The sequence below is a fragment of the Trachinotus anak genome, unplaced genomic scaffold (assembly GCF_046630095.1).
Source record: "Trachinotus anak isolate AG129_WGS33_773 ecotype Australia unplaced genomic scaffold, CSIRO_AGI_Tana_v1 ptg000004l, whole genome shotgun sequence".
NCBI lineage: Eukaryota > Metazoa > Chordata > Actinopteri > Carangiformes > Carangidae > Trachinotus > Trachinotus anak.
Window position 1 is genome coordinate 12,553,527 of NW_027273855.1, and position 23,784 is coordinate 12,577,310.

At 39.6% G+C, this 23,784-nt stretch overlaps 5 protein-coding genes across 9 annotated transcripts; 1 reads left to right on the forward strand and 4 right to left on the reverse strand.

The window, feature by feature from the left end:
- Positions 1 to 513: 513 nt before the first annotated feature.
- LOC139620437 (uncharacterized) lies at positions 514 to 4,613 on the reverse strand. Its single transcript, XM_071475982.1, has 7 exons — positions 4,404 to 4,613; positions 4,124 to 4,228; positions 3,114 to 3,145; positions 2,658 to 2,692; positions 2,473 to 2,526; positions 2,315 to 2,377; positions 514 to 1,558 (listed from the first exon to the last, which is right to left on the reverse strand). Exons 1-7 carry the CDS (start codon positions 4,483 to 4,485, stop codon positions 1,348 to 1,350), a joined length of 582 nt encoding a protein of 193 aa, XP_071332083.1. The 5' UTR covers positions 4,486 to 4,613; the 3' UTR covers positions 514 to 1,347.
- A 726-nt stretch (positions 4,614 to 5,339) lies between these two features.
- LOC139620438 (protein starmaker) lies at positions 5,340 to 8,666 on the reverse strand. 2 transcript variants are annotated; one of them, XM_071475983.1, is made up of 7 exons: positions 8,574 to 8,666; positions 8,213 to 8,392; positions 6,321 to 8,126; positions 6,152 to 6,218; positions 5,980 to 6,049; positions 5,718 to 5,885; positions 5,340 to 5,619 (listed from the first exon to the last, which is right to left on the reverse strand). In XM_071475983.1, the coding sequence occupies exons 2-7, from the start codon at positions 8,253 to 8,255 to the stop codon at positions 5,497 to 5,499; spliced, it is 2,277 nt and encodes a 758-aa protein (XP_071332084.1). In that variant the 5' UTR covers positions 8,256 to 8,392; positions 8,574 to 8,666; the 3' UTR covers positions 5,340 to 5,496. The 2 variants fall into 2 exon arrangements, with proteins under 2 accessions (XP_071332084.1, XP_071332085.1); XM_071475984.1 differs by lacking the exon at positions 8,574 to 8,666 and having other exon boundaries at positions 5,361 to 5,619; positions 5,980 to 6,046; positions 8,213 to 8,399.
- Positions 8,667 to 8,756: 90 nt separating this feature from the next.
- dnase1l1l (deoxyribonuclease I-like 1-like) lies at positions 8,757 to 11,193 on the reverse strand. Of its 2 annotated transcripts, XM_071475986.1 has the most exons (9): positions 11,125 to 11,193; positions 10,886 to 11,045; positions 10,708 to 10,796; positions 10,539 to 10,625; positions 10,324 to 10,442; positions 9,652 to 9,764; positions 9,225 to 9,382; positions 9,019 to 9,115; positions 8,757 to 8,939 (listed from the first exon to the last, which is right to left on the reverse strand). In XM_071475986.1, exons 2-9 carry the CDS (start codon positions 11,024 to 11,026, stop codon positions 8,859 to 8,861), a joined length of 885 nt encoding a protein of 294 aa, XP_071332087.1. In that variant the 5' UTR covers positions 11,027 to 11,045; positions 11,125 to 11,193; the 3' UTR covers positions 8,757 to 8,858. The 2 variants fall into 2 exon arrangements, with proteins under 2 accessions (XP_071332087.1, XP_071332086.1); XM_071475985.1 differs by having other exon boundaries at positions 10,886 to 11,145.
- Positions 11,194 to 12,339: 1,146 nt separating this feature from the next.
- traf3ip3 (TRAF3 interacting protein 3) lies at positions 12,340 to 18,463 on the reverse strand. Of its 3 annotated transcripts, none has more exons than XM_071475996.1 (14): positions 18,325 to 18,463; positions 17,158 to 17,589; positions 16,936 to 17,068; positions 16,718 to 16,835; positions 16,585 to 16,612; positions 16,420 to 16,449; positions 15,762 to 15,857; positions 14,964 to 15,035; positions 14,663 to 14,803; positions 14,348 to 14,485; positions 14,134 to 14,269; positions 13,874 to 14,022; positions 13,234 to 13,350; positions 12,340 to 12,963 (listed from the first exon to the last, which is right to left on the reverse strand). In XM_071475996.1, the coding sequence occupies exons 2-14, from the start codon at positions 17,554 to 17,556 to the stop codon at positions 12,763 to 12,765; spliced, it is 1,758 nt and encodes a 585-aa protein (XP_071332097.1). In that variant the 5' UTR covers positions 17,557 to 17,589; positions 18,325 to 18,463; the 3' UTR covers positions 12,340 to 12,762. The 3 variants fall into 3 exon arrangements, with proteins under 3 accessions (XP_071332097.1, XP_071332098.1, XP_071332099.1); XM_071475997.1 differs by having other exon boundaries at positions 18,329 to 18,462; XM_071475998.1 differs by having other exon boundaries at positions 12,623 to 12,963; positions 13,874 to 14,019.
- Positions 18,464 to 19,487: 1,024 nt separating this feature from the next.
- On the forward strand, positions 19,488 to 23,781 carry atp5pb (ATP synthase peripheral stalk-membrane subunit b). Its single transcript, XM_071475999.1, has 7 exons — positions 19,488 to 19,630; positions 20,406 to 20,442; positions 20,571 to 20,716; positions 21,402 to 21,565; positions 21,804 to 21,929; positions 22,539 to 22,718; positions 23,524 to 23,781. The coding sequence occupies exons 1-7, from the start codon at positions 19,603 to 19,605 to the stop codon at positions 23,599 to 23,601; spliced, it is 759 nt and encodes a 252-aa protein (XP_071332100.1). The 5' UTR covers positions 19,488 to 19,602; the 3' UTR covers positions 23,602 to 23,781.
- The last annotated feature ends 3 nt before the right edge of the window (positions 23,782 to 23,784 follow it).

Consider the following 23,784-nt stretch of genomic DNA (forward strand, 5'->3'; position numbering starts at 1 on the left):
ACTCTTTGAGACACTCCCCTCTGGCAGGAGGCTGCGGTCCTTCAGGACCAAAACCTCTCGCCACAAAAATAGCTTCTTCCCATCTGCTATTAGCCTCATCAACAAGGCTAGAGAGCCCCACTGTTGCTGATCAATTGCACCAATCACCAGAAAAAATTCCTTGTATGTGAAAACATACTTGGCAATAAAACTGATTCTGATTCTGATACATAAAAGGAGAAAGGTTTTTATCAATAATGCATCATACAGTTTATTTACTTTTACACCCCCAATTATTTAAATGTTTAAATTTAGTTTTTGCCCCTGAATAAATGACTTAACACGTTTACTTATTAAAACTCTTATATATGGGATTATGACAGGAAAATTCAAAACAATTCACAACATTGACCTCGACAGGATGTAAAGGTTGGACAAGTACAAGTGTGATATTTCAAAATTAATTCTAGTGAAAGTATAAACATGACATTACAGCTTGTGAAAAACAGTAGTAGCCTCAGATTTTACCCAAGATGAAACTTTTCCACAACCATTTATTAAACGGTGAAAAAACATTAACAATTATATCCCAATTATTCCTATAAAACTGCTGAGGCACTTTAATTACAGCTGGTCTGAAAACTGAACTTTAATAAAAATTACTTCTGATAACTGACCAAAGAAGCCATTGTTGGGCCATAGGGGTGTATAAACCACCAGGATTTGGTTAGTATTTTTATTACCAATATACACAGAATTATATACTGTATAAGACCCTTATTACCAAGCACCATAACGAATATAATGAAATAAGGAAAATTTTGGTATACTTAAGAAGTGGTACCTTACCTCCTGGTACCTTTGATACTGAACTGCAGTTTGACACAGAAACTAAAAGTTAGTTAAAATCTGGGAAAATCACAAATTCTCTTAATAGCAGTCAGTTTTTGTAGATATCAAATGTTGAAGACTTTTTAAAATGTAATTTCTTTGCACATTTAGCACCATAAACCAAAGCCCACTGAGTGCACGTATGCTGGGCCGAGCTGTGTTTGATCATCTACAAAATTTCACAGACGACACTGAAACTATCTGGACAGACAGAGTGATGCAGTCTAGGTAAGAGGAAGAGGGATTTTGTGTTTTTGAAGTAGCATTCATCTATTCTAGTAGTACTTGCTGACAATCATGTATTTTACCTTTAGGCATAAGCAAGCAAATCAACTACAATTATAACACACACAAATATTGCATAAACAACAATTTCAGCAATGTCTAAAATAAAGGCATTAACCAAAATACATTCCTTGTATTAAAATGTGTAATAAAGTGACAGCCCTGTAAACAGAACATGAACAAAAGAACAAATCATTCAATTCCTTTGAGGGATTCATTTGTCTCCATACTGGAAAAAACTAAGTAGAGGAACACTGCCACAGCCAGGAAGAACACAAACTGAACCCACAGTGGGATGAGGCGAGATGACTTTGGTGCCTTCGGAGCATCTTGAGTGGATTTCATCGGCGTTGATTTCAAGGGGGCATTTCTGTAAGTGGACATTGTGTCGTACATGTAGGGCCTGGAAAATAATTAGAGGAATTATGCAACAGTGCGTAATTAACAGTCTCCCTCATGAACTAGCAGTAAACATATGTCAGCCTGATCTGACCTCAAACACAGACACTCCCTTTAGTGTCAGCTAATGTGATACTGATTTCATCATGAACTCAAAGTCATTCTGTTTCAATCTTATTTACCACGATTTAACTGAATGTAATTGCAGTGCTGCCCCCCTTGGGGCAGTAAGTGTAATTTTGACAGAAATAACAAATCTGACAATCAATCAATTGATTGAAGAAGCTGTTTTTCAAGAAAAAAGGGGTCAAATATGCTCTGTTTTCAGCTTTTCTGATGTGGAGATTTGCTGCTTTTCTCCGTTTTACACACTTGTATCTTTGTGTTTTAGACTGTTTGTCTGAAAAAATTAGACATCTGAACTGACTTTATGGACTAAACAATCAGTGGTGGAGGTAGTATTAAGATCCTTTACCTGTAGCATGACTGTAGCAGAATAAAAATGCTTTGTTATGGGTAAAAAATATTAATAATCAAAATATTATTAGCAAAATATACTTAAAATGTCAAACGCACAGTCTATGTTATTATATATATATATATATATATATATATATATATATATATATATATATATATAAATATAAAACTAATTTGTATCATAGCCCATCTGCAGGAGGAAAAAAGTGATGTGAACAAATTTTCAAATTTGAACCTAAATGGCTGATGGCACCAATTAACTTTGTGTAAATACACTTACTCATTGACAAAATTCCTTCCTCTGTATTCAGGTTTTGACCTCGAGTACGCTGAGTAGGATGTCCTGTAGAGAGCGACATAAAAGGTATACATGTGAAGGTTTTGTATGCCCCTCATTGATTTTGATGACAACAACAAATTACTAAAACTGTAACTTACTCATATTCAAATTCTCTCTCAGGCCACCCTGGTCTTGAGCTCATGGCAGGCCCACTAGACAGGTGAAAACAGTAATTATTAATCAGACTGATTTGTAATTGCTTCTCTAATTACATTAAAGAGGAAAAGGATGACAACAGAAGAATCGGTGTTGAACCTAACAGGAGAGGATAAGGAGAACAGACCTGTCTCTATAGTCTCCTGCACCCTCACTTCTGACCTGCAAAATTGGAATCAGGGAGATAATAAGCACTGAAATTTGACAAGAGTGTTGATGTAAACAATCCATTCCTATAAGGTTGATAGCTTTAACTGTTGCAATTAATAAACATGTACCGGTATATCTGCATCATGTGATGCCCTCCTCAATCAGATTTTTAAAGAAGAGTATTAACTCATATTTCAGTTCAGACATATGGGATTTTGGCCTATATAAAATACAACTGACTTGACCATTTTGTTGATAAATTCTGGAAACAAAACCTCTAAGAAATTGGCTATTCAAACTGTAAGGTGAGGAGCCTGTAGGACGGAGGCGTTAACAGAGGACTTCAGTGACATTTGCCAGTGACAAAGATGCACTGATATGGAATTTCAGGGCTGATAATGATGACAGGTTTTTCGATCGGGATGATACTTACTGGTGTCCTGTGAACATAGGTGACTTCCTCCTCTGAAATAAAGACATAAACATCACACTGTATGTCAAAGCAAGTGTACATTTGAAATACCTGAGACGCCCACCTGAGAACAGTTACTGCCGCTCAATAACATTTTGACTCCAGTGGTTAGGAGGATGTTCATCACCCGATGAACATCCTCGCTTGTCAATTTAAACGAAAGAGAAGCACAGATGTTTTCGGTTGCTTTTCTTGGCTTTGCATATCTTATTTATCTTATGGTGGAGAAAAATATAGAATTTGTCTGACATAATATTGGTATATGGTAAGATAATATGGACTGTTGACGCAAGGCAGGTTGGGTCCATGGATTCATGCAGTTGATGCAAAGATTCTGACCCTGCCATGTGCGTGGCTTAGCAGAAATCAAGATTCATCAGACCAGGCTACATTTTTCCAGTCTTCAGCCATCCGGTTGTAGCTCATATGTCTTAAGGTTTGATGTGCTGTGTATTTTGAGATACTTTCCTGTTTACTACAGTTGTAAAGAGTGGTTATTTGAGTTACAGTACCCTTTCTGTAAGCTCCAACTAGCCTGGCCATTGTCCTCTGGCCTCTCATCAACAAGGTTTTTTCCATTCACAGTAAACTCTAGAGACTGTGAAACTCCCAGGGGATCAGCAGTTTCAGAAATACCCAAACCAGCCAGATAGGCACCAACAACCACGCCACAATCAGTTTCACTGTCACCACCCCCCCATCCTGATGTATGAACATTAACACAAATGAGCACATGTACAGGTGATATGTTACAAGTAAACCTTCTTATAAAGTGCTAATAAATGTCAGACATACACACATCTCCTTAATTTTTAACAAGATATTTTAAAACCATGTTTCTTCAAACTTCAGTAAAAGTTTGAACACAAATTATTCCTCAAGATACACAACATATCCTCCACCTCAACAACTGAGAAAAGCTCTTTAGCCCAGCATGAGTAAAAGAACAGAGACTACATAGGGACAGTTACCCTCTTCTCTGTAGTAAGTCTTGTCAGGCGATGGTTTATAGCTTGCTCTTTTCCCTTTGGTCATGGCCTCCTTCAGCTTCTTCTCATACAGACTTCTGGTGGATTCTGAGTACAAAAGAATCACAGACAACGTCCATTTGAAGAATAATGAATAAATGTACACACATGACCACAGATACAGTACAGGAGCAAACTCACACAGGCAGGGGGAGGCCTGTGAACTTTACTGGCATAGACGTTGATTCAAAGCGGGCACAAGTAAACAATAAGAGCCTCTCACCGACCACAGGTCCGTGCTTTATCCCATATTCATCCAACAGGTCGCTAATTTCCTGCGCAGATTTACCACTTAGCGAAGACATTGTTTTATTTCGCTTTTTTTGCCGTCAGACTTCGGTGTTGAGTTATTTTTGTGTCGTTTCGGTTGAGCTGTAGTTTCAGTTCGCAAAAAGACACCACTGCTAACTCCGCCCACCGATAATGAGCGGGAGCTCGGTTTGCTACGCGGGTAGCAGGGACGGACCCTCCGGTGTCCTGGGAATATGCAGACGCTTGAACCCGCCCTCGTCTGTTGTGCTGGATATTAAAAACATTCGCACCTTCAGTGAGCTCGTACGTCATTTCCGTTTGGCAAATTCTTCTTCATGGTGTCTTTTACTTTTGCTCTGGTTTCTTTTTCAGAAACGAAGCAGCGCTACCGGAAGGCTGATATTAATACTCACTAATACTAATGCTAAATCAAATATCCATCCTCCTTTTATGCTCCTGTGCTTGTGTTTAATATGTTCCTGATATTATTATCTAAAAAATAGTAATACCACGGTGTAAACATTGCCTATTTCAAGTAAAGAGTAACAAGTAAGAGTACAACAATATTGTTAATAAAATTAGAGTCCATATTATACAGAAAGACCCCTTCCAGATGGTTATATTATTGTTTGGTGTTTAATTATAATTATCTTCATATTTTAATGACATTAATTCTATTAATAATTGTAATACAGTTTAACAAGAGAAACTAATAAATCATTGTTACTGATGCATTAACATGCAGCAGCATTTTACTGTTGTTCCTGGTCATTAGGGGCTTGTTTCAGCCCCTTATTCATCACTAATTCAACAAAAATACAGTACAATTAGAGGCCTTAGTTTTAGGCTTATTTAGCTCTGATGAGAGGACAACTTATCTGAAGTTCATACAAATACATCAGTATCATTTTAAACAAAGATCGATCTTTATTAAGCACAATATTGCATATTACAGGTAATGGTTCATAATTTTCAATATGTAGCACTTTACACTGCATTTTTACAAATTCATAATTTTATTTTTGATTTTTTTTTTTTTTTTTTTTTATCATGTGGAAGCATATTTAGCCCTCAAAGAATGATGCTAAGCTGAGCCAGTCTGGTTGGCCTGTGCCCATTCGGAACATCAGCAATCCCATCCCAATCACCAGACCCATTTTCAGTGTCAGCTTCAGCATGCCGAGACACTGCAGGGGGAAAAAACAGGACAGAGGTGTACAAATAACCAAACAATAAAGGAACAAAGAACAAAATCAATGTTCAATAATGGCCAGTGAACACACACCTTGTGTTTTCTGGTACAGATTTTTGTGTTGGTCTCTGGCACGCTCTCTGGCACGCTCTCTGGCACGCTCTCTGGCATGCTCTCTGGCACGCTCTCTGGCACGCTCTCTATGTCTGGAGGATCATAAGCAGGTGACATTTGCAGGTTGTCGTCAGGCTCCCTTAGTTCCTGAGCACAGAAAAAGCAGTTGAGACAATGTGTACATGTGTACATGTTTTGTGTGTTCTCATATGTGACCACATGCAAATGCTCATATTCTCACTTCAGATGTTTCTGCAGAGCTCACATCCTCCTCCCTGTCTATGGAGCTGCTTAGCGAATCTCTGTCACTGCTGAGAAAAGGGGAAGAAAACAAGGGTGCTGGTTGGATCCGTTGAGCTCAGGTTGTAGTTATTGTTCAAAAGTGTTTAACACGGACAAGAAATTCTGCTTACCTGTCAGTTTCATAGTGAATGACTTGAGACAATGGATCTGTACAAAACTGAACTTTAATACGCCTCTCTAAAAATGCACAAATGGAAACTGATGAATGGTGGGATACATGCAACACTTGTTAATATTATTCTGTGGCAAAGACTATATATCCATCTCATCTACACTCACCTTCTCTTTCATTCTCCCCATCACTGTCATTGTAAAACTTGTAGAAAGCCTTGATTCTCTCCTGCTCTTGTTCCCAGTTCCTATCCTCTTCATACTCGTCATCTCCCAACTGTCCCTGCTCAGTGACTTCTGAGGCCTCAACATCAGTATTGAAGAAGAAGCTGTCATCCAGGGAGCCCTGGTAAGAGGGGCTTGGGGTTTTGCTATCCTCTCTCTGTACCACTGAGTAGCTGTTGCTGTTTTCTGCAGGACGCTGACTCACATCCGAAAGAGATGCTTCCGGTGTCTCTGTGTCTTCTGCGGTTAACAGGTCCTCAGACAGAATGGAAGCAGTTTTTGACACGTTGAAATCCCAGCTTTTGCTGAGGTCTGCTTGATCCGCTCTGTTGTTGTGTATGTGATGATCATCAGAGGTGCTCCACCTGGAAAATGCAGAAGTGTCCGCCCTGTGAAGCCGACTTTCCTCCAGTGTCTTGTAGTATTCAAGATCTCGCAGACATGTATTATCCAAGAAGTCCTCGTCTCTTCTCCTCTCTTGGACCTCATCATCACTGGAGCTGTAGGAGTCACTCTCACTTGTCTCACCTTCATCATCACGCCCTGTCACAGCAGCATCGCTCAACACATTCTCACATTTTCCTCCGTCTTTTTCTTTAGCTGCCACATTGAAGCTCATTAACCTATCAGCATCCATCTCCAGATCTATGCTGTACAGATACCCATCTCCTTCCTCATCAGTGTCCTCCTCTCTTCCCATCCATGTTATATCCGTCACCTCTCCTTCCAGGCAGATGGTCTGTTTTGCATTTGAACCGGATGTATGAGGCAAGGTATTTGACTGGCAGTTACTTTCTTGATTTTTGACTCCCTCTTCTACATATTCACATGAAGAGAAGTCTGAGGGATAATCTGCAAAGCTCTCACCAGCCTCTTGATGCTCCTCCCCCGAGAAATCCTTAATTTTCTCTACATATTCCTCTCTATCAACTTCAGCAATGAGATCCTGCAGATTTTGCACTGATATTTCTGGAAAATCCAAAGTGACTGTGCCAGGCTCACTTCTGTAAGGATTTTCAACCTCCTGCTCAAAGCACTGAGCAAGAGCATTTTCTTCTTGTTCAACTTTCATGCCATCATCCTCAGAATCCGATGAGTCCTCTTGCTTGTTTTCTTCCCTTTCTTGCTCATCCTCTTCAACCCCATCACCTTTTATCATCATCTCGTCGCCACGTTCAGGGATTCGCCCAAAATAGGACACCTCCTCATCGCTCTCACTCTCACCTTGTTCCTCGTTTCTAACTTGAGGGTTTTCAGCACCGTCCTGGGACAGAGGTTGTCCCTCAGCAAAGATCCTGTCCTCTTTATTGCCATAGCAGATCTCGTCGCCGCAGCACACTGACATCAACAAATCCCCCTGTTTCTCTCCTGTGCCTCTGTCCTCTTCCTCATCCTCCTCATCTTCTCTGGAGACAGAACCTTCCTGTTCAGAATCTCCATCTGAGCTCGTGTAATTTTCCTCCGATATTCTGTCCATGCTCAAGAGACTGACCCTGACACTTTGAAAATCCTTGTCATCGTGATTATCATCAGACTGCTCTTTATCAACATTTTCAGCCATGTATATATTTTTGGTTTCCATGGCAGACAAAAATGTAGATTCACCAGTTGCTTCCTGGTGCAGAGCCCTGGCTTCCTTTGTTAGTAAATTTTCTTGAGAGTTGGCTGTCTTCTCTACTTCAAACTTTTCATCAAAATTAAAATTCTCAAAGTCCAAATCTTCATCAGTAAACGATGGAACGGTTGTCTCTGTAACAAAATTATCATTTGAAAATTACTCTTTTGTAAATAGTAGAAAAACTAAACAAAACACAATACAAAAACTTGTTCCTTACCTGAAAATGCATCACTGAGTAGATCAGAAAATCTTTGTTCCATCTTTCCAAAATAGACAAATCAATGGTTTATTAAGAGTTATATCAAGACAAAAATGAATGCATTGCCACAGATAATCTCCTCTGTCAGAAAGGAAGAGAGCGCGAAGTAACTCATCTGTTGTTGCTGCAAACGGCTTCCTGTCAAACAGACGGTGCAAACATAAATTAAAACTAAAATATTTGGTCGAATATATGACAGTAAATGACTACATTATGCGAGCCTGTCATAAGGTACGAAGATAGAAAATGATGTCGGAAAAGTTCCTCTCTAAAAAGTAAAGTCACAAAAGTAATATTTTGTGTTGCTGCAGGAACGTACCTTCATGAGCTCATGAAATGATGTCAGCTTTGATGTGGTTTCAGATGCACAACATAAACTCCAGCAGTCAAACATGCAGTTACGCTGAAATAGCTCATGTTTATTGGTGTCTTACGTACTGAGATGGGTATAGTGACACAAGATAAATTAGAGTCATTATAAAAGAATAGTTCTTGTCAGTAAGTATTCTGTTTGGTATTTCAATTTATTTTAACAGCTAAAATCAAGTAAAACTGCAGTAATAATCAAGAAATCCTGGATTGTTGTGGTTCATTGTTGAGTGGTTTACAGCTCATGGCGGAGGAGGTAGCGATGATTGGGCTTGAGGTCAACTTCTACTGGGAAATGGTCACTCACCTCAAGAGCCTAAAGAGCCATCAAGACATCAGCAATCAATGTTCATATTATGTATAAAACTGAGCTAAAAAAAAAAAGTCAAGTTTACCTCCCCCTCAGTGAGATGGAAATTCTCTTTAAAGTTGAACGGTTGAGCTGAACCTGGAACTATACTGGAAACAATTTCACGTCCATGGACAATAATCCTGTTTGTGGAAATGTGGAAAGATGATTGTAAGAAATAACTTTGTGTAATGTGCCCTGTGTATGAAAAAGTTCTACACTTGTGTAATTCAGTTTTTAGCTGTCACTAACCTGTCATAGGCACAATGCGTCTTCTTCCGGACAGTGGTGTCTTGTTCATCCCCAATTAGCCAACGAAGTTTGGGGTCAGTCCTCAAGCGTACGGCTCTCCAGCCCTTAATGGTGACGTAGCTGCAGCCGGCGTTGAGGTCTCCCAGGATCATCACATTCTGGTGTGAATAAGAGGAAGCAAAAAGGGAAGTTCAACAGGTCAAGGTTACTCATAAATTTCATCCTGTGTGGAAGAGAGAAACCAATGCGAGGCCAAGCTGAGGTACTCTGACCAAAATATAGATCCATCCACCCATTAGCTATACTGCTTATCCTTTTGGGGGGGGGGGGGGGGGCTGGAGCCAATCCCAGCTGACACTGGGTGAGAGAAGATATAGATTAAAAAAACATATGATGATGATGATTATAATGATATGGTTTGACCTACATCAGTCATCCACTTCTTGCAAATTCTTTTGAAGACAGTGTACAGTTCATCCATCTCCTTCATGGCAGTTTTTGGACTGGTATGGTGACCAATCAGGACAAAATCCTTCACCACTGGAAAAAAAGAAAACAAGACACGTTTATGACACATTTTATGTGAATGTTTACATGCGAAGTAGTATCCCGATTTTATCATATGCATCATTTTACATTTACATCAAAGACAGGGAAATCTGGTCATTCATAGCCCTGCATACATATTTTTAAGGGGTTTCTGATTGTCCAAACAGGTGCAGATTCCTCTTTTAATTCAGCAAATTCTGTATTAACTGATGAGTCCAGTTTGGTTTCTGGCAGGCTAAACTTAACCATTCTGCTTGATTTACCCTTTTCATTTGGTCATTTTTGTTTATGTCATTGCAATATTTATCATCATGTAATTTTTTATCGACTAACTCCTACATAGACTCAGATCGGATTCACCTGTACACATGGCGGAGAAGGATTAGAAACCTGGATAAATCACTTTAATCCAGCATTTCCAGGTTTCTTAAACCAGTTTATGATGTTTACATTTGCAAAACATCATGGATACTCCAGAAATACTGTATTACTAGAATGTAATAAGGTAATAATTTTTTTTCTGTACAGTTCAAAGTTCATGTAATCTTACATGTCGTGGGGGAGTTAAAGCGGATGATGAAAGGCTCTCTGGAGAAAACATCAGTTTCATTGGTTCCTTCCTCCAGTTTAGGATACTGATAATGATCTTTGACTGTCAACACATTGCTCCTGGAAGAAAAGAGAGAAAAAAGAGGTCCGTGAGGACATCATGTTCAACTGATCATTAACAGTAATGGGTCATGTTTGATAAACAGCATGAGTTACCTGTAAATGTAGACATACTGTTCCTTATAGGTGTTCCTGCCCAGCCTTTCACTTTCCACAAAGGAGTATGAGTTGGATTTGTCAAATCTGCGGAGTCACATACAGTAACATTAAAGTTGGTGTTACTGAGTGACATGTATGCATGTTTTAAACTTGCAAATGCTTGTACCTGTTGAGATCCTTCACCAAAGCTTGTATTGCTTCTCCTTTAGAGTCTCGGACCTCCTGAATAAGACACAAGTCACACCGAGAGAGGATCTTGGGAACAAAGACACAAACAAAGGTCAAGCAACCATATAGATTTATTTGGATGTTGATCTAGGCGTTGTACACATACAGCAGAGTACCTTCAGTAGAATCCCCATAACCTTCTTGTTGCTTGCCTTTGCTTCACCAAAGCTCTGAATGTTGAAGGCGCAGATTTTCAGGGAAGATGTGGCGTTCAACACACACAACCCCACGACAAACAGCAGAACTGCAGTCTTCATCTTACGGAGGATTATCACTCTGTAAGTAAAAGAGAGTTTGGAGAGATCCCCTTTGACATATGGTGAAATATGTTACAAAAACAGTGCAGCCACAGTACCTATACCACAGCCTCTGACCTTCAGTGCCAGTTTCACCAGGAGACTGACCTCATTCCAGCAAAGATCCATCTCTTCAATGACCAGTGGTGTATTTGGGGAACATGCAGGTAAACGTGGGTGAAAAGACAGGAGCTGCAGATCTGTGGTGGATGTGCTGTGTCAGTGCCTGCTGAGAATGGCACTTTATCTGGAACAGTTAAAACCCCTGAATACAATGGACAATAGCTCCATCGCACTCAGCTTTGAGTGTGTTTTGTCTCTAAGTTTGAGTGTAATCAGACAATAGTGGGTACCATGTGTCATGCCTGTCAGCTTCATGAACATTTGTGTAGAATTTACCACATATCAAACACATGAATGGCTGATCCGCACAGTGCCAACACATCACCGAGACAGTGCACTAATTGAAATAAAAATCTATACTGACACACATTCGACACACAAAAGCTTGTTGTGTTTAAGTGTAAAAACAGAAGCATTTTATGAGTCTGTGTGGTGAAATGCAGCAAAGTACATTTACTTTAAGGACAGTTTTACTTCTACTTATATTTTAATTACTATACTTATTTACATTTTCTGCTACTTTCACTCAGCGAATTTCAGACATTTTAGTACATTTATCTGACAGCTAAAGTCACTTTGCAAATTAAGATTTTATACATTAAATGAAAAGTGATCATCATGTTTTTGTTAAACATGTTATCATGTTTTTTTAGTTTTAGTTTTTTCAGCAAAATGACTGGAGTCATCAGGGGGGAATTTCGCTTCCAAAGAGTTTTCTCTAATATTTGGTTTTTGGGCAATATTGGATATTTTTAACCTTTGATTTTACCTCCAGTGAGACAATCTGAGAGGTTAGAGGGGACTTCTCTCTGCTGGAACTGCTAACAACTCACAGACATCAGAAACATGACAAGTGGCACCACCCAGACAGTTTTTTGTAAGTGGTCACAAGCTGTGAAGGTCGTAAAGGTGAGGATGCAAATCATGTTTTTGGAGAGCAACAAGTTACATCTTACATCTGTCCATCAGATTCGATGTGGCCCTTCTTAGTATTGTCTTGCCAGTTGAGTACTTGGGTATCGTGCCTTAAACTTAAACCAAAACACCATGAACTCCAACCAGTGACACAATCTGATATAAACGATATATTTCCTACTTTATCATGAACCTGTAGTCTCACTTAGACTATAATTATTTCAAGAAAACATGACAACATTTGTAAGCATATATTTTATTACTTTACGCCCACAGTACTGATGTAAGGAGTTGAAAGGATTATTTGGATGTTATATGTTTATCTTTTTAATATTTCAAGGTGGTGTTGTTTACCAAATATGCTGTTTACAGTACAAAGGATACTTGCTATTTTTCTCCTCCTAACTATTCTGTTGAGATAATCAATTCACAGTTTCTCAAAAACACAGAGACTTTTTTCGCACTGCATGTGTATTTCAACTTTCTGCACACATGTAGACTCCACATGTCAACACAATCCACAGCCAATCTGACATCACACACACTTTATGAAATATAAAATAGAAATATGAACTAAATGAACAACAGCCAATAAAATCTTATTTTAAAACAACAAAAAAATAATAATATTCCAATAATATTCCTGAGCAATGAAATCATCATATTGGTCTAAAACAGCCTGAGTGTTGAGGAGAAGCCATTTCCAAGAGATAGTCTTCGATGCGTGTCTCTATGTCTGAGCACAGGTCTTCAACTTGCTCCCTGAAAGGAGGATGCCACAGCCACAACATGGCAACCCCTGCCACAGTGAGGAGGAGAAGGAAGAACACAAACACCTTCCACCAGGAGCCAGATTGCATCTAAACAAAAAGAGAAGAAAACCACAAAATTATATTTTGTTGTAGCTGCTCTGGTTTTCACTGCAGCAAAGATGGAGCAAAATATCATGAAGTGTAAAAGACGTAGTGGTACAGAAAGTGTAAAATAATTAATATTTGCTGGCTGACAACCTGAGGGCAAATAAGAGCACTTAAGCACAGCGAGGACATTAAGTCTTACATTCCCCTAAATGTGCATACACACACACACACACACACACATACACACACACACACACACACACTGCTCACCGGGCTCCTGCGTCGGTGGCTGAGTTGCCGGAGTTCGTCCCTGCACTGCGACAGCCGGGCCTGGCTGGATTGACATTCCTGCTCCATGGCATGCAGCTCTGTCTGCAGCTCCTCACACTACACACACACACACACACACCATATGAAAGGGAATCATGTTGATTGTATTTGGCAAATATTTTCTTTGTCAAATATTTTTGAAATAGATTTGATAGACATTTGAAATACATAAGTGATGCCTTTGGAATGCATTTTGAAAAAGCTGGTAAGTGGAAGCTGAGTTAATTATTAAGATTGTTATTTGGAAAAAAAAAAGGAGACGATTAGACTTGTTTATAATATGCTCAAAATATAGATAATTTGCTAAAAATATATGATGACTTTTTAAAGAATATTTTAAAACCATCTTTACATGTTTTGTAAATATAAATGTTCTTTCCTCATGGGGCATTGTGCATCAGTCTCTGCACTACAAATTGTAACGATGGCTATATTCTTTTTGACTCATCTACTGTGGATTCATGAATATCTTATATTGAGAAACATGTAACTGTAGTTATCAACTGTGTGGCAGCTCTGAATCAAACAAAACATGAATGTTGTGAATGTACTGCAGTATACTGTGATATCCCCACGTTACCTCTCTCTCCTTCAGCCGGAGTTTCTCCTCAGTGTGACGGAGCTGCTCCTCCACCTGGGAGTCTCTCCTCAGCGTCAGTTGTGGCGCTGCCTCCTCTGACGTCAGACAATCCTGCATCATGAAGTCTTGGCTCTCATTGTCGCCGTCTTCTAGGAAACAAAAAAAGAGAACTCACACCTTTACTCACAGATGATGGCTGAGAATGGTTTTGTAGATTTAAAAAAAAAACATACAGTAGCTGTAGGTTCTAAGTGTCTTACCTCTAAGCTGCTCGATTTCCTCTCTTAAAATCTGGTTGTCCTGTTCTAGCAGGCGAATGTTGTACAGTAGCTCCTTCTTCTCTTGTTGTAATAACACAACTTCCTCCCTGAGCTCGGCTTCTCTGGCCCTGGAGAGCTGCACGGGACACACACATTTTTCACAACCACTGCCATTCTAACTTCTGACCGTGCCCAATGCCACAGTACACCGTACCTCCACTTGGCTGTGTAGCTGTTGTAGCTGCTCATTACTGAGGTGCTGGTTCTCCCTGAGTTGTCCAGAGCTCAGCTTCAGCTCCTCATATAGGCTCTGCCACTTCAGTGCCTCTGCTTTGGCTGTAATTAATGATCCCTGATAACAAAAATACACAGTGCCTTCAAGATTCAGCTGCAATTCTGACAGAGTATTCAACAGAATACATAAATCACCAGAAAACCAAGATAAGTCAGTGACATTGGTGTTGTGTCTGTCTCCTATGCCAAACCGAAAGAGTGTGGGATTTTTTTATATTTGAGTTAGACATTTGACCTGCAGTGTCTCAGCCTTGCTGAGTGCCTCAGTTTTCTCCTGTGTGGCCTTTTGCAGGGCGACCAGGGCTTTCTCTTCATATATCAGCTTCTGCTTCTCCATCTGTACCACTAGTTTCTTCACTCCATCTTTTGGAAACTTCTGTAAGGACACAACACTATTGAGTTAGACTAATACAGGACAGAGTCACAGTGTAGAGCCAGGCTGTCTCTTTTACAAAAGACTAAATGGTCTGAAACACCCATTGCATGGTTTTAAAAAAACAGTGGCTGCTTCTCTTACCACAAGCTGCTGTTCTTACCTGCAGGCAGATTTGCAGCTGTGACTCTAGAGCCTTGATCTTGTTTCTCAGCAGGTCTTCACTGCAGCGAGCCTGTGTGGGTTAGAAAGGAAATGACTGAGTGTCACGCTGTAACCTGCAGATGGAAAATTAATATTCATGTAGCACAATTTGTGATAGGATGTTCTTTCACAGTCTGCGCTCACTGGTGCATAAAGGCAACTGAGAACAGGAAAGATCACAATGTCTGCACGTCCTGCAACACAACACACTTACAAGAGTGAAAAGAAAATGTAATAAGTTGCCTAATGATAACAAACCTGAGTGAAAAACAATTTTACAGATGACAGGCATAAAGATTTTAAACGTCTAGATCCTCAGCTGTTCAAACCCAGATTAAAATTAAAAAAGGGAAACACTGATATTTCCCTTTCATTCATTACAGAAAGAGTAGATAAAAGAGAGCTGATGAGGATGGATGGCATCTATAGAAGCTACTGACTGCCACACCCTTCCTGTATAAGAATGACAGCTTGCACTCCTCCTATGTAGTATAGACTAGAGCGGAAGCAGGAAGCTCCAAACCACAGGCTGCATAGGAACTTCCTGAGGCAGAAGCAGCCATACACAGACTGTGTACACCACTGTGACAAAGACGTGTTGAGTATAATATCAACCAGGGAGCCAAAGAACAGTGATCAGCAACACTGTGATGCTTTAAAATAAGAACAACGTGTTTGGAAACTGTAACTGTAAAACACTGGGGAGTGTGTTCGATTGAAATAAATGGCCTGTCCACACAGACAGAGAGGCTCTTACTGTCCATATCATGTTCGAGGAGTTGAGAAGGTTTGACGTGCTCTCCTGGAGGGCTGCCAGCTTCTTCTTCATGGCCTCCTCTCTCCACAGAGCCTCCTGATTAGAAAACAGACAGCAGAAGACAAACCGCTACAACAACATACACAAGGGTTTAACCTGGTACTCAAAATCAATTATGCTACTAATTAAGTTAAATGATGCTACAAATTTAAAAAAAATTAAACTAATGATGCTGAAAATAAGACTGTAATATTCTATTGCATGAAAAGCCAGGCAATTGACTACACACAGCATGACTTTTACAGTAACTTCAGAACATATAAACAAAACACAACAGCCAATGTGGCAACAAGTGAGAAATGGTGAAATGTAGTTTACCGGTGGCACAAGTAGAGAAGAGGCACAAGCTTAACTCAATAATGTCAGTTACACAACAACATCTAGCTAAAGTTTGCTAACATTAGTTAACATAAGCCACCTACCGTAGCAATAAAAGCCCTGAGTGTGTTTGACAGAGAAAAACATATACTTTATTGCATATAAATTCAACCTTTCACTTATCTGAGGAGGAGTTTGTTATTTAATCTCCGAAAAGTCTTAAAGAATGAGCATAATACAGCTCAGGATGGACTTGAATGGAAAAGATCTCATAATTTACCTGCAGGTAGTCAGCTAACCGCTGGACATCCTATTATTTGAGGGATGAGAGACAAGAATAACAGTTGAATGTGTCAATAATATATTATAATATTTAAATAATATTTTTCTAATATGCAGTTTACACCCACAATTCTAACGTATAAAGCAGCACTGTGATACTCACTGATTCTTTGACAGTGATGAGGCCAGACCTGTGAAGAAGGAAATATCACGTTACAGACAAACAAAAATACTGATCACAGCTGTATTTGATATGAGATTAGGTATCAGGGAGATTTACAGTAAGTCACACTCACTCTGTCTGCACACCGGCCTCTCGAAGTGTCTTTTTTTGGAGATTTTTTTCAGTTTGGTGGGAGGATTTTTGGTGAATATTTTCCGTTCGAATGAATGTTTTGATGCTTGTCCTTTGAGCTTTTAGAGAGGAGGAAGAAAAACAGCTTTATTAGTATGAGAGGTTGAAGATAATGTGAAAGTCACTGGTCAAATGTTTTGTGATTGGCAAGACTTTCACCATTAATACTATTCTCTTTATTCATCCTGTGCTGGTTTGACTCCTTAATCACTGATGTGGAGGTAGATGTTTGCTTCCTTGAATGGCCTTTCTCTTGCCTCATCAGTGTTACCTGCTCTGACCATAATGAAGCCTGAGGAAATGAGAGGAGAGGGAAGATGATGCAGGTGTTATAACATGGATCTGGTGATATAAAACTCCAAATAACAATCTTTTATTTACCCATGTGCTGGTGCTTGGACCATCAGTTTTGCCGCTGTCTGGTGTTAAGATCATCTTTGGATGTCCATTAGCAGCGGGAGTAGTTTGGATATTTGTATGAAATGTCTTTAACTTGCTGCTCGAACTGTGAGGTTTCACTGTAAATGTCTTTGGTGAAGGTTTCGTCCTCGTAGACATTCCACACAGCTCTGGGCTAACCGATCTCCTCCTCAGAAACTCCAGATGCCTCTTTTCTTTCAATTCATTTTTTATCAGTTTCGTGTCTAACTCTCTCGTAGGGCTGCGACATGAAGTCACATTGTTACGTCCTCGCAGGTGTTCACGTTTCTCTGCTCTGACCTCCGCTTTATGGTCAAAGTCCTTCACTGGGGAGAGCTGTATTCCAGCCAGGGCGTCCATGGCAGCTCCTCTGGCTGTTACACTGCCTTGTGCCTTCAATGACAATTTATCAGAAAATGTATTACCAATATTTATAATGATTAAACATACAAAATATTGACAATTTGGTTTAAATCATACCATTTACTGATGCATGTATATTGTTTTAGTGCTGCAGGTGCAGTATGATGGCTCAGATGTTACATCTGGAGAAGCTATTAAGAGTTGTAAACTATTAGTTTCTCCAGCTGTTGAAGAGACTATTCAAGTTCATAGAAGACCGAAAGAGTTAGAAATGCGCCCCATACTTGGGTGGTATACATTTGTGTTTCTCAAACAAAGCCCTGACATTTCTATCTCTAGAATCTTTTACCTGCTTCACCAAAAGAAAAGAAAATTAGTTATCTGTAGCAAAAGGTAGTGCCCCATATTTATGTGAGATGTATGCATAAAATAATGTAAAGAATAATGTAAAGGATACTTTGTGTAGCTCAGCAATTCTCTGTGACACATGCGAGTCTGTTGTAGCAGAAGCAGCTGCAGAAGTAGCTCTAGAAATTTGAGCATAGTTGTACTAGTAGCTATAGTAATAGTATAGGTTATGATAGATGTTGCAGTAGTTGCATTGCTGGTGTATTTTTTTTAGAAAGCCCCTTTAATTATCACAGTACCATATCAAAGACAGACTAGGCCCTGGCAACAGTAGATTGAAGCTGTGGAGGGAAAATGCACGAGATAACGTAAAAGCAATATACTGCTAAATAAGCAGAAATGTAACATAAAGCTTACCCACTATGTCATCTCATTCAGTTGTGGAAAACTCTTCATGAGCTGGTTGAGAAGTAATCCATTTTCTCACTCTGCTGAAATAATGTCCGGGAGATTTGTCTGTGTTTCACATGTAGCTGTTTCTGTTGAGCATAATTTTACAGGAAGTGAAGAGAACCACAGCGTCATATGTTCCTCTATCTCACCAGCCACCCGTACCAAACTGATGCCATACACGGGTGCGCCCCAAGATTACAGACAGACCCAGTCAATTCCCCCTGCATACAGTCTGGGATGAAACACACCACTCGGGACACAGTTCTGTGCTGTGTGTGTGGTTGCTTCTTGGATGGTTTAATTTTTTATTACAGCAGTCTCATTGCTCATTGAAGTGGGTTAATGACTTAGATCTAATGAAGGTGTAAATGACTCTACACTACGGGAGGAAAACTGTACCTTGAAAAACTGTGAAGTTTACGAAAAGTATTTCAAGTAAAACCTTAATTTTATGTCTTTTAGGTATTTTATGATTCACTTTCACAGACCAGATCTCAAATACATTTAGATAAACTACAATATATGAACCATCTAAAAGGCTAAGGGAAAATGCAGTATCTACAATTAACAGTAGACAACAGTATCTTGCAATAAATATAATGTGTTTAATATGTGATTTAAAGATTGTTTGACCACACTGAATCAAGTGAATGCCTCTGGAGTCAAACCTACCCTGCTCTGTTAACCCTGACCCTGGTTAGCTTTGAGCTGATCTGGCTCTCGATTGTCTTGTTATCCTAAGTGTGTTGCAGCATGACAATTTCAGTAAAGTATATCTATGCCTAACCCTAATCCTACCCAAATAATTTTCCCACAAAGCTCCCAGACCCCACAAGTAGAGTGGGCTCCCAGTTTTTGACTCTAGTACACACATACACACGCACACAGACAGAGAGAGAGAGAGAGAGAGAGAGAGAGAGAGAGCTTTGAGTTTTGATAACAGTCGTGCATTTTCAAGATTGCTTCACCCAAAACCAGTGGATCTTAGCATATATAATCTCAAATTCCACCCATTAAGGCTTAATTAATACACCTAATACACCTCTATTGATCCGAACTTAACCTTGCGTGCACCCTCTGCTGGTCGCCCCCTTTAAAACAGGAGCTCTGCTCTACTCTCGCGATATTTCAAGGGGATTTCGCGTGTTTCCGCCATCCTTGCGGTTCTTTGCAGAAGGGCACAGAGAGGCCGAGACAAGGCTGCCCGGTGGAGCTAGAACTCGGCACTTTCCTCCTTCAAACATGCTGTCCAGGATCGTTTTTGTTTCAGGTATGCACTAATCTAGCGTTTTGAGATATAGATTAAACTCATTCGGCTCTGACACAACCAAACAGTCAAACAGGAGAAGTAAATGTTTGAAGTGAATGTGAAGGGTAAAGTGAAGGCCGCACATTGAATGAGATATATGCTAATGCTAGCTGTAAGTAACAAGTGAAATGTCTGCTCTGAATTTTAGCTGCTTTGTACTTAGAGAAGACTGCAGCTTTTTTTTTGTAATTCTAGCAGACATCACGACCAGTTTGTCAAAGCCATGGGTTTAAGATAAATTATATGACGGTACCTAACAGTAGTAAACAGAAGCTACATCGGGCTAACGTTAGCTCTGCACGCCTGCAAATGTCACCTTATTGACAGCAAGCCTTGCTCGGTTTTGTGCTTTTTTTACGTCTCTTGTGAGGAGAAACAACAATGACTTATTAATGCAAGACACAAAAGTGTGTTTTCACAAGTTTTATTTTGAAGTTTGACATTAAGTTGGTATTGTGCTGTCGGTATTGAAATAGCCTAATTATTTAACATGGTTTTTGTTGACTATTATCGTCAGTAAAGTTATGTACAGCCCATTGTCAGTGTATTAGGTTCACTTAGCTAAAACCTATGGAGTCTAATACAAGAGCCGTGCTATCCTCATGAAGGTTGTAATATTGAGCTGTGGTTGAAACTGTTTTAGAGACATGATGACACACACACATTAAACATTAATGAAAACATGCACTATTTGCAGATATTTGCTTTATGTCTTTGTTTATTCTATCCTTCGCAGCCGGTGCCCTGAAAGGCAGTGGCCCCCTTGGAGCTGGGTATGTGTCTTTAGAAATAGTTATTATTAACTGTATTTGTTACTGGCATGGTGATAAAAGTGATCAACCATAAATATATATCCTGTGAGGGCTGTATCCCTGAAAGCTGACGGTGTTTTCCACTACAGCCTGGTCCAGGCATCTCGCTCCCTGCACACATCATCCCAGAGTCTGGCCCCAGTTCCCCCTCTGCCAGAGAAAGGAGGCAAAGTCCGTCATGGCATCATCCCGGAGGAGTTCTTCCAGCTCCTGTACCCCAAAACTGGAGTCACAGGTCTGTAGTCTTCGGCCCAGGGCTAGGTGATGAGATGATTCAATAAATAAGTCATAAAGGATTTCATAAGGCAAGTTTATTTGTTAAGCACCTTAACAAGGTAATCCAAAGTGTTTTGCATAGAACAGAAAAGGGATTAAGACAATATTTACAGAATAAGATAAGGTGATAAACATAAGATTAAATAGAGCTGAATAAAGACTGATCTAACAGGAGACCAAAAACTATGTTGCAGTGACAGAGCAGTGAAAGACAGGAATACATAGTCCCACATTTATATCCATTGTCCATTTAGTTGTGACTCTGGAACAGTAAGCACACAAGGCTTGTGGTGATAGTGCAATGTAAAAAGGCTTATCAGTCAAAAGTTAAAACATTTTGTCAAGAGCAGTGCATCAGACAGTAACACACTGTGTTTGCTATTCTTCTGTGCATATTATTGCATGTAGTAATAGTGTAATGTCAAATTTAAAATAGAAAAAATAACTCTGGTACAACATGACCCTGTACTACACATGATGACAGTGTCTCTTTTGTAAAAAATACCATCGAAAGCTCAGGGACAGAGCTGTGTGTGGTTATTGCTGATGTGTTTCACGTGCTTTCATACTTTGTATCTCACTGTTGCATTAACGTAATTTCACTGACTATGGAAAAATAACTGCATTTTCCCTTTTGCAACCAGGACCTTACATGCTGGGTACTGGCCTCCTCCTCTACATGCTTTCCAAGGAAATCTACGTCATCAACCATGAGACCTTTGCTGCCGCCTCCATTGGTGCCGTCTTCATCTATGGTGTCAAGAAATTTGGCCCCAGTGTTGCAGCTTTTGCCGACAAACTGAATGAGGTAGGCTGTCAACCGTGAAGATCTGTGTTTTAGCTTTTCTTCAGGCCAATCGCATGATGTAGAGTAAAGTTTGTGCGGATACTTATCCTCAGCACCTTTTAAACAGAGTGAGAGATTACTGTTAGACAGATGTTACTATAGTCAAGCTACAGACTTCCAGTCAAAAATCATTGGTCTTGTCTTTTGTGCAAACCTTTGCAAACATTCCTCTGTAAACCTGCTGTGTGTGTGCTTTCAGGAAAAAGTGGCCAAGGCTCAGGAGGTGAAGGACATTGCCATGGCCGGCCTGGCTCAGGCCATTGAGGATGAGAAGAAGGAACAGTGGAGAGCAGAGGGGAGATCAATGCTCTTTGATGCTAAGAGGGTGAGCAGCCTTGATGTTTGCTTTTTTATTGTTAAGTGTCTTCACTGTTCATAACTCACTCCTATGTTTACACCAGACATAATGATAGCAGGTATTTGCCCTCTACTTTGAGCTCTAGGAGTGACATCATTATGCAATTTTTGACATTTATTGACCTCTGCTGGTGACAAGTTGAAATTGCAGCACCATCACCGAGTAGCTAAGGCTTATGTGTGTGGTGAGCTGGAACAAAATGATGTCTGGAGAAAATAAGAGGCCATAAATAAATAAAAACTACTAATTCAAAATTTGCTATGATTGAAGTTGTCTAGCTGAATTGCAGTGATACATTTACTCCTCTTGTTATCAAGTTGACAATCTGTTGAAAAATAACTGCCTGAATTCTGGCTGCACATCAGCATGTGGCGTATTTTGTAATATTCTGAATATTATTGCTTCTTTTACAAAAGCCAGACAGTTGAAAAATCATGAAAAAACCTTCTAATTTACTAATTTAATCTTTTTAAATTTAATCTGCTTAAAATAAATATTTAAGTGACCCAAGGTTAGACTACAGATATTTCTGTAGTGTTGTAACAAAGACTGCATGGACTCCTCTGTCCCTCTCAGAACAATGTTGCCACGCTGTTGGAGATCAACTACAGAGAGAGGCTACACATGGTGACCAATGAGGTGAAGAGGCGCCTGGACTACCAGATCGCCCTGCAGAACCTCCACCGCCAGATGGAGCAGGAGCACATGGTCAACTGGGTTGAGAAGAACGTTATCAGCAGCATCACTCCTCAGCAGGTCAGTCTTTTGTTCTTTTGGTCAGACTGTCAGAGGCCTCCAGCTCAGTGATGTTTCTCAGTGTGGATATTATGTGAAAATATTGTTTTGCGGGGCAGTTGTGTTTATGAAATTGTCATGTTTGCAAATTTTTTTTATTCTGGGCTTAACTTTAATACACAATTTAGATTTGTTCAATGTTTTTATGCTTGTGCACTTCATTATCAGGGCTGTATGTGTATTGCAGCAGAACACATTACTCGAGTCATTAGAAGCTGTTAAAATGGGCTAACAAAATACTTTTAGTGCAGACTAACTCTAAAATAAGGACTGGTAGATAGCCAAGCAACATTAAGACTACATACAACCCATAATACAATCTCTGACATTGTAAAAACCCACGTGGTTTCAGATATAATTTCCTTTAAAGGAAAACACCAAAACAGTATTCTCTCTTTAGATGGTTTCTGATTAAATCTAAATTCTAACCATTTTAGACTCTCACTTAGGCAAAGGTCTTCTTTAATGTTCAATAAATTATTTTCCAAATAGGGGGAAAAAAGTTTTTGTATGATCTAAAGAAAGTTATGTATTGAAAGAAAAACATACTTTTATCATCGCTAATCCAGAAAATTTAAAGCCTTATTCATTGCTTAATTATTGATCCATTGTCAAGAACAGTAGAACCAGCTTTTTAAAAAACAATGAATACGTTTTTGCTGTTCTTGGTAAATGATAAGATGCACAATAATAAAATGATCTTCATTGTGAAAAAAGCCCCTGCTATTCTCCAGAGCCTCACACCTGTGTTTCTGTTGTTTTCCAGGAGAAGGAGAGCATCGCCAAGTGCATCACAGACCTAAAGGCTCTGGCCAAGGCCACTCAGGCCAAAGCTACAGCTTAAACTGTCAAGTCTTCAGAGAAGGCTGCTCTAACCCCCAACTCAATGTCCTAAGACGAGACTTTCACTTTTCTTTACAGAATAAACTATTTCCTCTTTAAAGATTGTCTCTGTCAATATTATGGGTGTGTACAGTATTTACACGTCAGCTGATGGTATAATAAATGGTTCTCTTAACTTCAACTG